Source organism: Aquarana catesbeiana, linkage group LG03 (assembly GCF_042186555.1).
Source record: "Aquarana catesbeiana isolate 2022-GZ linkage group LG03, ASM4218655v1, whole genome shotgun sequence".
Lineage (NCBI taxonomy): Eukaryota > Metazoa > Chordata > Amphibia > Anura > Ranidae > Aquarana > Aquarana catesbeiana.
In genome coordinates this window covers 68,491,994-68,507,026 of record NC_133326.1, presented here as the reverse complement: position 1 = coordinate 68,507,026, position 15,033 = coordinate 68,491,994, and the positions used below count along the sequence as shown (strand labels likewise).

Sequence of the window (15,033 nt, the reverse complement as noted above, 5' to 3'; positions counted from 1 at the left end):
GTTAATGAACTACAAATCCCTTCTTCCACCGCAGCAGATGCGTTGTAGTTCTTAATGGACTATGGGAAAGCTGATAAGTGCTCTCTTAGTTCATTGATTCTTCCTGTTTGCCTGTACAGGGGGTACAGGCAGACAGCTATACTGAGTGTCTGCAGGAGCCTGGCATTGCATCTGCAATCTGCAAGCTGATCGCATGTACAGTAATTTACAGCAGAGGTAGGCAATCTGGGGCCCTCCAGCTGTTTTGGAACTACATATCCCATGAGGCATTGCAAGGCTGGCAGTTACAATTACTCCCTGAGGCATGATGGGACTTGTAGTTCTGCGCAGCTGGAGGGCCCCAGGTTGCCTACCCCTGGTTTACAGGCTTCAGTGTAAAAAAGTAATAAATGCACATTAATTTACCTGCAAAATCATGTGCATTTATTTTTTTTTATAAAAATGTGAGCCTATCCTTTTAAGTGGTTGTATAGGTTATTTTTTTTCTTTTTAAACAAACATGTTATACTTACCTCCACTGTACAGTTCGTTTTGCACAGAGTGGCCCTGATCCTGCTGTTCTGGGGTCCCAAGGCGGCTGTCTCGGCTCCTCCCCGTTAAATCTAACCCCCTCTGGGAAGCTCTTTCCTGAGGGGGTTAGCTTGCGGGCACACTCCCGTGTCATACAGTTGGCGTCCATAGATGCCAAGTGTATGACTTAGTCCCGCCCCCCCATCGGCCGCGTCATTGGATGTGATTGACAGCAGCCAATGGCTGTGCTGCTATCAATCTATCCAATCAACGGCAGACTCAGTGGAGAAGAGGGCGCCGGGGGGCACAGCAGGTGAACGGGCTCAGGTAAGTAAAATGGGGGGGCTGGGGGGCCCTTGACAGCGAGGTGTTTTTTCACCTTAATGCATAGAAGCTCACTTTAATTTATATGTCCTACTTGAAATTGTGCAAAAACCACATCTGTGGCCAGAGTAAGAAGGGGCAGTAATAGGCCCTACAGAGACCTGTCATTATTACAATTATTTTGGCACAATAGGCCATTTTAGACACACAAGGCAAAGCAATATCTTACATACAGTAAAAGTACCATGCACATTTTTCAGGTATTGTTACTAAATTCACATTTGTATATTTTTATCAGGATCCTCAAAGTGCTATACCCAAGGGAACCATGCTTGCCATCCTTATCACAACTATTGCTTATCTGGGTGTAGCTATTTGTGCAGGTGAGTCTCAGCCAACTGGTTTGTATTGTGTTATAATCCCCTTGTATTACTCATATTTGTAAAAGTAAAGGAACCCATAGCTATTAGATATGATGACATGTTTGTTGGTGCCAATGCGTACCTCTAGTAAGTCCTTTAGGAGAAGAATTTAACAAGTTAGGTTGATGTAAATTACAAAATGATTCACATTGCTTACAAAATTATTCCATTAGTGTTTCAAACATTTTCTTTAAAGTGGATGTAAACCCCATTCATGAAATTTGAGCTGGGAACATATCTGCAGTGTTTTCTTATCTCTCCTCAAAGCACTAAGTCATGTGTGTTTCTCCTGCTCCGTTCTTCTGTTATCAGCCTGATAACTTCTGACAAGTTCTGCGACACAGGAGATAAAACCAGGTTGAATTTTGTGTTGTGGGAGGTTGCTATAAATAGATTAGCAGACAGCTTGTTGTGTCAGAGCACAGCACTGCACATTCATTTTCCTTTTACCTTTTCCTCATTGCCTTTCCTCCAATCAGCTGTCTTGGCTGTATGCCCAGACTTCACACTCAGTGTTTAACCATTTGCCTACAGGGCACTCCCCCTTCCTGCCCAAGCCATTTTTCATCTTTCAGCGCTGTCGCATTTTGAATGACAATTACGCGGTCGTGCTACACTGTACCCAAACACATTTTTTATCATTTTCTTCACACAAATAGAGCTTTTTGTGGTATTTAATCACTGCTGGGTTTTTTCTTTTTTACAAAAAGAAAAAAAAAGACCAAAAATTTTGAAAAAAATATGTTTTTTACTTTTTTTCTGTCAGTAAATTTTGTAACTAAGTAATTTTTCACCTTCACTGATATGCGCTGATGAGGCGGCACTGATGGGCACTGATAGGCTGAACTGGTGGGCATTGATGAGGTGGCACTTATGGGCACTAATGAGGCGGCACTTATGGGCACTGATTAGTTGGCACTGATGAGGAGGCACTAATATGCCGCACTTATGGGCACTAATAGGTGCCACTGATGAGCACCGATAGGTGGCACTGATGAGCACTGTTAGGTGGCACTGATGGGCACTGATAGGCAGCACTGGTGGGCACTGATAGGCGGTACGGATAGGCGGTACTGATGGGCATTGATGGGTGGCACTGATGGGTGACACTGATCGGTATTACTGATGGGCATTGATTGACAGCAGTGATGGGCATTGATGGGCAGCACTGATAGGCGGCACTGATTGCCAGAACTGACTGGCATCACTAATGGGCACTGATTGGTGGCACTTGTGGGCAGTGGTGGGCACTGATTGCTGGCATGAGTGGGCAATGGTGGGCACTGATTTGGACACTATATTGTAATCAGGGCACTGATGATCAGGGCACTGATCATCAGTGCCCTGATTACATTCCTAGATTTCCCCCTGCGTAGAGATGCCGCTGATCGGCTCTCCTCGCCACACACTCTATCAGTGTGAGGCGAGGAGAGCCGATTACCAGCATCTCCGTGTTTACATGTGACTGGCTGTGATTGGACACAGCCGATCACATGGTTAAAGAGCCGCGAACGCGGCTCTTTACAGAGATCGGGGTCGCGCCGCGTCCTAGCAACACGGCGCGTCCGCGATCGCCGTGCTGCGCGCGCGCGAGATCGGCTGTTCTGGGACGCCGTCATATGATGGCATCCCAGAACGAGAGTCGCACCACCCAGGGCGGCAAGCAGTTAACAGGAATAGAAAATCTGTAACACAATGTGAACTTTCTAAAGAATATATAATGCCGAAGACAGCAGGTATACAAGTAAAACTTATGTAGGGAGATTTGTTTGTTTCATCTCTGTGTATCATCTGAGGCTGTTCACTTCACCGGGTATAGGAGAAGGTTTACATCCACTTTAATGTAACTTCAAATGCTGGGGTTCTATTACTCTAGCATTGCCATTGTTATAGAACCTCAAATGTATCCTAATACATGAACAAAAGAAATCTAACAGGTCCCCCCATCCAAGCTAACAACGCGGATGGAGCAATCTCGCCTGCTGGCTATTGTATTCAGACAGCCAAAATGCCTATATATCTAAGTACACACTATACAATTTCCTTTAGATTATTTCCTTTAGATTTACCAAGGAGATCGAACAACAAAAGTTGTATAGTGTGTATGTATCCAGCTTAAAGGGATTGTAAAGTCAGAAGGTTTTTTTTATCATAATGCAAGATAGAACGCCTTCTGTGTGCAGCAGCCCCCCTTGGCCCCCTAATACTTACCTGAGACCCATCTCTATCCAGCAATGTCCAGCAATGTCCACAAGTGTCTCGGTGGACTCTCCCTCCTGATTGGCTGAGACACAGCAGAGGTGCCATTGGCTGCTGTCAATGAAAGTCAGTTAACCAATCAGGAAAGAGGGGCAGGGCGAAACTGCAGCTCTGTGTCTGTGTCAGCTGCTTGCTGTGGGTTCACTCAACAGGAGGGAGGGGCCAGGAGCACAAAAAGAGGGACCCGAGAAGAGGAGGATTTGGGCTGCTCTGTGCAAAAGCACTGCAACAGAGCAGGTAAGTATAACATGTTTATTATTTTTATAGAAAAGCCACCCATGGCTCAAAACTCAACTGATTCAGCAGGAAAGATGGAAAAGATAGAACCACATACTGTATGGCCAGCTTTAATGTCTTAAGCCTGGTACACATTAGCAGTTTTTTTTTCTCGTTCAACCCAGCAGGTTGAATGGAAAAAAACTGAAGAGCTCAGGAGGGACCGCTGTACTAACTATCCAATGTTAGTACAGGGATCTCCCCTGCTAAGCTTTTCTGTTCTGACGGGGGGGATGGCCCCCACCAGAACACATCGGCCGGCTGTTGGCTGAGAGTGCTGATCGGATGTCGATCGGCAGACCTTTTTCGACCATGCCCCTTCAAAATGAGCGTCCGGCATCTGTTGGACCAACTACTGTATACACGGGTCGAATGTTGGCCGGTTTCTATTGAACCACCCGATGCTGCCCGATATTCGGCCCCTGTGTTATGGCCCTTAAGTGTCTTAAAATAGATTGTAAATGTAAATAAGACAAATAGATGGCTGTGTTACATATATAGAGCCAACATATTAAACAACCTGGAGACACATTCACAATCCATTCCACCTAGTTAATAAATAAAACAAATGCCAGTTATGCCAATTTTTATACTGCAAGGCCCTCTGGGCTTTTAAAACATCATGCAGAATTTTCAGAACCAGAACATCAGCACATGGGCAGTCATGTGTTGGCCATTGGTCCCTTCAGTGCAGGGTTGGAGGTACTGGTTAACTTCTGTTTTCCAAACACCAAACCAGATCCAATAGTCACGTGTTGATAAGGCCCTGTGGCGCAAGTCATATTGTCCATGGTTAGGTGTGTTGGTTCAGCAAAGGCTATTAATGCTTCTAAAAGCCCATGGGTTAGACCAGCCTTTCTCAACCAGGGTTCCAAGGAACTCCAGGGTTCCTCCAGAGGTTGCTCGGGGTTCCTTGAGCAATGAGCGATTTCTGCCTCTCAGGTATGTTCTCACTGACACCATTGATCTTTTTCACTGTCTGTAAAGGGGTAATTCTTCCCAATGACCACAAGTGTAAGGGACATTCTTCCTATTGACCATCACACTAACATATCACGAGTTGTAGATATAGTAATTTTCAGCAGGCGTTCCCTAAGACCAAAAAGTTGTTTCAAGGGTTCCTCTGTGTTCAAAGGTTGAGAAAGGCTGGGTTAGACATTCCTATACAAGCCTGCAATAGAATTTCCCAGAAGTATTTTTTTATTTGCATAGTGAAATTTGCATACAGTTTCCGGAAAGAACACCCTCCTACCTATAAACTGTAATCCAAGTACAAGCTAAAATCTCCACCGAAAACAATTAAATGTGTTTTAAGTGAAGGGGCTGAGGGACCATCGGTGTGTAAAAGGATACTTACCTTTGTAGCTCCATTATGATAATGAAGCAGAGCAAATTTCCTCTGGTCATCTTCTCCCATCACTGCCTACACTGTGTTTTTGGGTGTTGAACAGGTTGCCTCATATTTTTGACCTAAAACAAAATATAGGTCTTTCATCTTTGCATGAGGTACAGAAGCTCAGCAAAAATACATTTTCAATCACATCAGATTTTACAGTTACAGTGTTGGCAATGGTTATGTTTATCTTTATTTGTTGATTACAATAATGATGAATATAGTAACACATATAACAATGTAATATATTTTTTTGAAGCTGCATCAGTAGTACGTGACGCCACCGGGAACATCAATGACACAATCACATCCGCCTTATACTGCAATGGATCCGCCGCCTGCCAACTCGGCTACGATTTCTCCATATGTAATACTCAGAAATGTAACTACGGGCTGATGAATAACATGCAGGTGAGTATTGATCACTGGGATTCGCTATAACAATGCACATTGTATGAGGCATAAAACATAATGGAGTGTTTTACCGCATCTTTTCATTATTGCCAATAACCTTCTGTTTAGCTTCTCAATGGTGCCTTTAGGTCAATATAATTCATAATAGCGAAACAGTTTAGATTCATTTCCTCAATAACCAATTATGTGATATTTTCCTACTAACTGTTTCCATTCCTAAGAGGGTGGTTAAGCAAGATGGTGTATCTTACTAAGGGTCATCTGTAAAGCTTACCCTGGTTGAAGCTCTTTCGGGACAGTCTTCCTTTATGTGGTATTATATTAAAAATATATTAAAGTGTTTGTCACCCCAACATTTGATATTTCTGGTATGTGCCTGCTGTACTATGTACTTGTGTGAGAAAGTCTCCTTTTCTCTTTATATTGCTTCCTTTGTGTGAAATCCCTGGTGCCCCTGCCAGTCCATCACCTTTCCTATTTAAAACGATCCACACTAAGCAGAAGAACACACTGAGGTCAGTTATCTAACTATGCTGGCAACGCAGTATGCCTTCCTCCAATGATCAGACTTGCCCTGACATGCCCCCCCCCCACACACACACACACACACACACACACAGCCATTCACTGGGAAGTGTGCTGCTGTTTCTTCTTCCCCAGCTCTTATGCAGCTGAGAACAGAGAGAATGTGAACACATATATAAAAGGGAAAAAAAGGTAATTATAATTTTTTTTATATCCATACACAAATGTTTTACCTTTCATTTCTATTTTAAATGGAATAGGTTGTTTTACAAGGTGATCGTTTACAATCACTTTAAGGCTTCATGTACATGAGTGCCCCTACCAATGCAGCATAAAAACATGCAGCATAATTCTGGATGTCCTGGAGCTAAGTACATCTATCCATAGACATGAATGGGTGAAGGCGGCTGTATGCAGCTATGCAACCACTTCCAGCCCAGCCTATAGCAGAATGACGGCCAGGTGATGGTTCTGTTATCCTGACTGGGCGTCATATGATGTCCAGTAGGATACCATGCCGGCAGCGCTGGTGCTGTGTGTCACTCTGATCGTGGTAAAGAGCCTCTAACGGAGGCTTCTTAAAACTTGATCAGCTCTGACCAATCACAGCTGATCACAGGGTGAACCAGAAAGTTCCGGTAAATGGCTTTCCTCAGTTCGCGCTGACTGGGAAAGCCGATCGGTGGCTCTCCCTGTCAGGGGGGGTCTGCGCTGATAAGCAGCACATTGATTATCAGTGCAGCCCCCATGAGAGGTGCCCACCACATCTACAAAACCGTGCCCATCAGCTGCCAGTCAGTGCCCACTACAGTGCCAATCAGTGCCCACCACAGTGCCAATCAGTGCCCATCACAGTTCCAATCAGTGCCCATCACAGTGCCAATCAGTAACACTCGTCAGTACCTCATCATCAGTGCTGCCCGTCAGTGCCATCTACAGTATTAGTGTCCATCAGTGCCACCTGTCAGTGCCAACCAGTGCCACCTATCAGTGTCCATCAGTGCTGCCTGTCAGTGCCCATCAGTGCCGTCTGTCAGTGCCCACCAGTGCCACCAGTGTTATTATTTAGGATTGATAGAGCACCAACAACTTGTACAGTACAGTTGCAATACAGTTCAATACAAAAGGAATTAGAGGACTCTGCTCCTCAGCATAATCTAAAAGGGACTATGTATATATAATATATTATATATATATATATATATATATATATATATATATATATATATATATATATATATATATATATTTATATTTATATTTAGTATTATTATTAACGATAAAACAAAACATGCAATATACAGGATTCCAATTATTTCTTTCTCCTATATTCTTTAGGTGATGAGTATGGTGTCTGGATTTGGCCCTCTGATTATTGCTGGTATTTTTTCAGCCACTCTATCTTCAGCATTGGCATCTCTAGTTAGTGCACCCAAAGTGTTTCAGGTATGAGAAAACTATTTTCTTGACATTCTGCTTGTCTATAGACCATGTTTTTTTTATAAAGATGCACAGTGTGCACTGTTTCATATGAGGTCCATACATTCACTCTGAATAGTCCTGAACAGTCCCTGTCTGCATGGGGCTAGAAAGTTGGAAAGTAAATCTACATAGAGAACAGTTGTTTGCAAGTTGAACAGCTGTCCTGCAGGCCATCTGCTGGCCAGAAGTGAAAACCCAGCACTTATTTTGAATGTTTGCTTGAATATTATGTGATCAGGTCTGGTTCACACTAGTGCAATTTCAGTTGCGACTTGAGTCGCAGAGAATTGCATGACAAGCAAAATCACATTATTTTCAACGGCGCCTGTTTATATCAATGCGACTCTGTGGGGGTTATTTACTAAAACTGGAGTGTGCAAAATCTGGTGCAGCTCTACATAGAAACCAATCAGCTTCCAGGTTTTATTGCCAAAGCTTAATTGAACAAGCTGAAGTTAGAAGCTGATTGGTTACCAAACACACTTGCACCAGATTTGGAGTGCACCAGCTTTAGTAAATCTCCCCCAATGTGATGCAATTTTGGAAAAGGTTCCTGTGCTACTTTGGTGCAATTTACAGTGTGATTTAGCCCCATAGATTATGCAAACCATATGCAAATTACAACCAAAGTCGCATCAAAGTTGCACTGCAAATGGAGTCAAAATCACAGTAGTGTAAACCGAGCCTAACATCTAAACTTTCAGGATAGGCTTGTGGGGTTCTTAGTAAGTAAAATTGCAATGAAATGTTGGAAATATTTGGCTTGAAGGCTCTTAAAATTTGCCCAGATTTGTATCTGTTTTTATCATAATAACATATAAAAATGGCCAGATTAAACAAATGTCAGAAATATCATATTACTTGTCATATCATTAAAGACAAATGGTTTAAACAGTCAAAGTCTTTAATGGAAAAATCATTTGAAAATTCTGAATAAAATCCTGAAAAGGGGCTATTTTGACCCAGGTGTTCTAGTCAGAGAGATGAGGTTACAGATGTTCAAGGGTGTCCTGACCTATAAAAAACATGAGTTATTGAGTCTGCTCTTGTATTAAATTGTGATCAAGTTGTCCTTGAAATAGAACCCTAGGGTAAATTTAAAGGACCTACATAAAACAACACCAGACACCTCATCTATGTTTATGTGTACATAATAAAACACATTGCAAAAAATGATGTTAATGGATGAACTCCAAGTTTGGTGGGTATCTACGGTTTACAAAAGGCCACCTGAAAGTTCCATAGAGCACCTTGGGCACTATTCTGTGGATGGAAAAGACAAAAAGTACAACACTTTATTAGAAACATGCAACACAATCTTTGGAGAATAAAACAGTGCAAACCGACAACACTGGGAAACACGGGTGAAGGCTGTTTTGCTGCTTTTGATTTCCAAGACAACTCACTATCATAGAGCAAACAATGAAGTCAAAACCGTAGTGTAAGAAAGTTTACAGGAGAATGTCAATGTAATAATCTATAGTCTAAAGCAGTGGTCTCCATCCTGCGGTCCTGGGGCCAGATGCGGTGCTTTGCTTACCTTTATCTATCCCTTATGGAACTGTTCTTCTCACTGATATGAGACACTATTCTGCCAAGTGAAACCAACAATCGGGCACCATTTCTCCCACTGACGCCAACAATGGGGCACTATTCCTCTCCCTAGTGCAAAATGTGGTAATGTTTACTCTAATTGATGCCAGGAAAACTTCCACTCCTGCTGGCCACAGTCCAGCCCCCCTGAAGTCTGAAGAACAGCAAACTGGCCCTTTTCTTAGAGAGTTTGGGTACCCCTGGTCTAAAGCATTATAGAAGTCTGTTTAGCAGCCACAGAAAATGTTTATTGGCAGTTATTGTTTGGTAAGAGAGCTTCTACCAATTTTCAAATGTGGGGAATGACAAATTTGGCCAACTTGACCACAATGTTTAAACTTTAAGGCTGATTTACTAAAGACATTGAGAATCTTAACTGAAAAAAACGTGTGAACATTTACTTCAATTATCCAGTCAAATGAAGAGAACCTGCACAGGATTGGGTATTCAAAGTGAGCAGGAATTTGCTTTCCGTGTGACTGGATAATTGAAGTGAATGTTCACACAATTTTAGAGGAAAGATTCTAAACTTCTCTAGTTAATCAGCCCATGTGTGTTTCATTGAAGGTGTGTTATCAGTTGAGGCAGTTTAAGTTTGTAAATTATTGTGACCAGATCGCATGTTTGAAGGAATTCATGCAGAAATCTGTGAACTTCCAAGGCATTCACAGACTTGTTCTTGTGAAAGTATCTCTAAAGTAAATTGGAAATAATAGTAGGAGGTACTGACAATACAGACAGCAGGTGCATCATGCTGAACAATGGGGCCACAAGGTATCAGGAGTTAGTGGAAACCATCTTTTGGGTGCTCAGGCTGAGGTGTCCTCTCAACACCAATAGACAGATGAGTCAATGAAGGGAACGGCTGGCAACTCCATAATCCCTTATGTTCTTTATTATAGCATGTCAGCGAGTAAAAAAGAGTAGCTGCCAAGGATCAATTTCATCCAAATCTGTGAGTATTTTCTGCAACCTTCAACAGTGTTTGAGCGCCCCCCACCATCTGCACAAACCGCTTACCTATGTATATTACCCACTCAAAGGTTAGCTAACAATACACAATACATGAAAATAAAACAACTTTTTTAAAGCGATTATGACTGGATGGGAAGCTGACTATTGGGAGAGGATTGATGACCACTGATTGATAGATTTGGTGAATACCCGGAGATACTACTGACCCTGGTTAAAGGGCAAGGCGTATTGTGACCTAACCTTTGAGTGGGAAATATACATAGGTAAAAGCGGTTTGTGCGGATGATGGTGGCATTCAAACACTGTTGAAGGTTGCAGAAATAACTCACAGTTTTGGATTAAATTGATCCTTGGTCGAATAATATTGAACGTTGTGAATGATAGATATTTTTAAATCAGCACTTTGGGTGATATATGGACATTTAATAATCACAGGGGCACTAATTTGGTGGTGTATGAAATTTATTGTTAAGTACTATCTAGATAGATAGATAGATAGATAGATAGATAGATAGATAGATAGATAGATAGATAGATAGATAGATAGATAGATAGACCATTCTTCCAGAAGCGCAAATTTGAGGTCAGGCACTGATGTTGTACGAAAAGGCCTGACTCGCAGACTCAGCTCTAATTCATCCTAAAGGTGTTCTATTGGCTGAGGTCAGGACTGTGCAGGACAGTCAAGTTCCTCCACCCCAAACTCACTCATCCATGTTTTTATGGACCTTGCTTTGTGCACTGTCATGTTGGAACAGAAGGGGCCACCCCCAAACTGTTCCGACAAAGTTGGGAGCATGAAATATTCCAAAATATCTTGGTATGCTGATGCCTTAAGAGTTCCCTTTACTGGAACTAAGGGGCCAAGCCCAACCCCTGAAAAATAACCCCACACCATAAATCCCCCTCCCCCAAATGTTTTGGACCAGTCCACAAAGCAAAGTCCATAAAGACATGCATGAGTGAGTCCTGACCTCAACTCGAAAGAACACCTTTGGGATAAATTAGAACGAAGACTGCGAGCCAGGCCTTCACGTCAAACATCAGTGCCTGACCTCACAAATGCCCTTCTGGAAGAATGGTCAAACATTCCCATAGACACACTCCTAAACCTTGTGGACAGCCTTCCCAGAAGAGTTGAAGCTGTTATAGCTGCAAAAGGGGGGCCAACTCAATATTGAACCCTACGGACAAGACTGCGATGCCATTAATACTATTGACAATATAGTGTATACTGTATTTTGTGTTATAATACTGTCATCATTTTATTGATTGATCTTTACATTTATTTCTTGATTATTTTTATTGCACTGCACTTTTTATACATATACATTTTATTGGATGTAGGAAAACATGAGTAGCGGCAACATATATAAAGGTTTATTATAAATTTGCACATTTGTGGGTAGCACAGGGTGTTGTTTCTATTTATTTAAGCAGAGAGATGCTTGCTTGGTGCTGAATGGCAGGAAACAGAGCGCGGATAATGTCAGTGCTGAAATTTAAAGAGGAAGTAAACCCTGATGGGTTTTATTTTCTCTTTATTCCCCTGCAAAGAAAAAGCATAATGGGCTAGTATGCATCGCATACTAGCCCATTATGTTGCACTTAACTGCAAATGAAGCCTGCGATGTCCCAGCTGGTGACCACGTCCATCTTCACCCCTCTTCTTTCAGGGGACATGGACTCCGGCTCTGTGACTGGCTGGAGTCGCGTGACGTCACTCCCGCTCATGCGCAAGGGAGCCGGCAGTCACGATCGTGCCCTTTCTTTAGTGCGCATGCACCCATAATGTCGGCGCAAGCGTATATGGTAAATATCTCCTAAACCGTGCAGGTTTAGGAGATATTTCCAGTACCTACAGGTAAGCCTTTATTATAGGCTTACCTGTAAGTAAAAGTGGTGTGTAAGAGTTTACAACCACTTTAAAGACACCCAACAATCTGAACAAATGAAGTAGCTCCTGGTTCTCAGCTTGATTGGCTTACTAATAGAGTGAGTCATCAGAGACAGGGCAAGTGATGTGGCACTACCACAACAGGGACTGGAAACTGCCTTATGCAGAACCCAGTGCCCATAGGTCTCTTCCAGACTTGCCAAGCAATGTTCAGCCCAGCAGGATCACTTTGCAGCATTATAAAAGCCAGCATGAGGACAGGTCACAAAGATTTTTGATTGAAGAAACATGAAGAACAAAAATAGGTTAGACTTTTAACAGCACAGCTGTAAAAAAGACATCTCTCCTCCTAGAACACTAGCAAAAAACTGAAGCATGTCTGTAGTACCCTGTTGCCTCAAAAATAAGCCTTACACCGAAAATTAGACCTAGCATGATTTTTGGGGATGGCTGCAATATAAGCCGTACCCCAAAAATAAGCCCTAGTTAAAGTCCTTGTAAAAACATGTAATCTGTTTTGTAAAAAAAATATATTATGTGCAGTGTGTCTCCTTGTGTAAATTTATTGTAGAAAATACCTTATTTACAGCGTTGCTGGGCACTCACGTGACCCACCGGAGATCTTCTCCTCTTCTCCCGGCTGACGTCAGCGGCCCCTCCCTCTGCAGTGCTTGGAGCGGGCTGACATCAGCGGGGATCTTGTTCCCCCCTAGCTCTGTAGTATTCGGAGTGAGGAATAAGAGCTCCGGCAGGTCACGTGAGCGCCCAACAGTGCTGTAAATAAGGTATTTTCCACAATAAAGTTACACAAGGAGACACACTGCACATTATATAATCTTTTTACAGAACGGATTACATAATTTTACAAGAACTTTAGCCAGGTCTTGGGATTACAGAATTTCATAATGCTGACTCCTGAGGGGGAGAGAAGACAGAGAGGGCAAACTTTTGAATAAACATTTTGTTGTCTTATTCCAGGTTTTTTAGAACTTAGAGAGGGGTAAATGACACAGCACAAGCACTGTGCTGTCTATCATGCTTTAAAGGATCAGGGTATATATATATATATATATATATATATATATATATATATATATATATATAATATATATATATATATATATATATATATATATATATATATATATATATATATATAAAAAAAAAAAAATATATATATATATATATATATATATATATATATATATATATATTTTTTTTTTTTTTTTTTTTCCAGAAGATGACATGACTGTATTTGAATAAATGTAGATTATTGTACATACCGTAAATAAAGACATCCCCTGAAAGTAAGCCCTAGTTCCTTTTTTTTTTTTGTGTAGCCAAATTTAATATAAGGCCCGGTCTTATTTTCGGGAGAAACACAGTAGTAGGGATTATCATGGGCTAGCTAGCCTACAGTTTGTTTGCCTGCCAGTGTCCATTCTTCCTGTAGGTGGCAGTATAAACCAAGGGTAAAAGACCTCTTGTGTTCCCCAATGGAGGAGAAAGAAATATTCTTATGAAGTACAGTATTTAATATATTTTAGAAGAACTAACATAAGCTATATCATAGCTCAGCTCTTTACAAGTCCAAATATAATAATTAATAATAATAATTGAACAGCATGATAGCTTCTTTTCACTGGAACCATTAAAGCTAATAAAACCCTTCAGCTAAGAACTCCTGAAAATCTGTATTTTGCAACAAAGCTATATGTAAAGATGTGTACTGTTGGAGATCCTTTTTAGAAATGGATCGTAATTTAATTAATTTGATCTCAAGAATTGTGTATATTATTACTATTTAATTTCACACAGTACAGACTTTAGCTTGTGAACAATAAAGAGGTTGAGCAGGGGTTATGAGACATAGTAAATGTAGGCTTTAATAGTGTGAAAGGGGCATTCAGATGTTGGGTTAATGGCATGTAATCTTAGTTCTGAAGGCTCGAAAAAAGGCACTTGTGCCACAATCGGCACCACTTTCAAATTACAAGCGATGTTAACAATTTTATACTGCATCTTCAAAAGGTGCAGTCCAAATGATTATCTGGTTAAATATTATATGGCAGCACCAATAAAATTTAATGCAACCTATGATGACAGTCTTTTTGTAATCAGTTCAAGGTAGTAAATCATTTTTGTGATGAAGGGTCATATAGTGGATTGGAACATTTTTTACTGCAAAGAAATAAGTTAAGTGCGTGTATTGATTTCCCCACAGGCTCTCTGCAAGGATAACATTTACACAGCACTTCACTTTTTCGCTAAAGGACATGGAAAAAACAACGAGCCTATCAGAGGATACATTCTTACCTTTGTGATTGCACTGGCCTTTATCCTGATTGGTTAGTCATGTTGTTCATAGAGCTTACTTAAAGTTAAAAATGACATATATAATTCAGTCAATACAATAACACAGTATTTATTGTGTATCTGAGTCCCACTGTAACAAAGTTTACCAGGTTTTGATCTGTTTATTTTCAAATTCTTTCATCAGGGTGAAAACTCTGTTTGTTCAACAGGGAAATCACTGTAGTGTTGTCACCCTGTAGGCATGTAGTTACAGAAGGACTTTAAAGTGGTTGTAAACCCTCACATACACCCAGTGAAGTGACTGGCCTCAGGTGATGGACAGAAATGAAACAAATCCTCCTACATAAGTTGTACCTGTGTGTCTGCAGCCTTCTCTTCTCTACAGCCTTCTAAACACACAGATCAATGGCTATTTGTCAGGGGGCGGGGATCTGAGGTCACACGCTGCATTGCATAGAGTGTGGAGCTGAGCGCAATCTGAGAATTGACAGGGGGGTAGGGATGGAGGACACACCCCCTCTACACAGTCTCATAGGGAAGCATGCAAAGCTGGGGCTGTCAGTAACCTTCTGTGAGCTGGAAAGGGGACGGGGCTGTCTTCCAGGATTCTCTGTTGTCATGATAATCTGTAATGCCGTGTACACACG

At 41.5% G+C, this 15,033-nt stretch overlaps 1 protein-coding gene across 1 annotated transcript in view; it reads left to right on the top strand.

The window, feature by feature from the left end:
* The window catches only part of SLC12A1 (solute carrier family 12 member 1), a 199,763-nt gene that overhangs the window by 62,169 nt on the left and 122,561 nt on the right, over window positions 1–15,033 (top strand). The window contains exons 9-12 of the mRNA XM_073618670.1: window positions 1,133–1,217; window positions 5,444–5,595; window positions 7,462–7,569; window positions 14,295–14,418. Of these exons, the coding sequence (XP_073474771.1) occupies window positions 1,133–1,217; window positions 5,444–5,595; window positions 7,462–7,569; window positions 14,295–14,418 (469 nt within the window). The remainder of the gene's footprint in view (window positions 1–1,132; window positions 1,218–5,443; window positions 5,596–7,461; window positions 7,570–14,294; window positions 14,419–15,033) is intronic.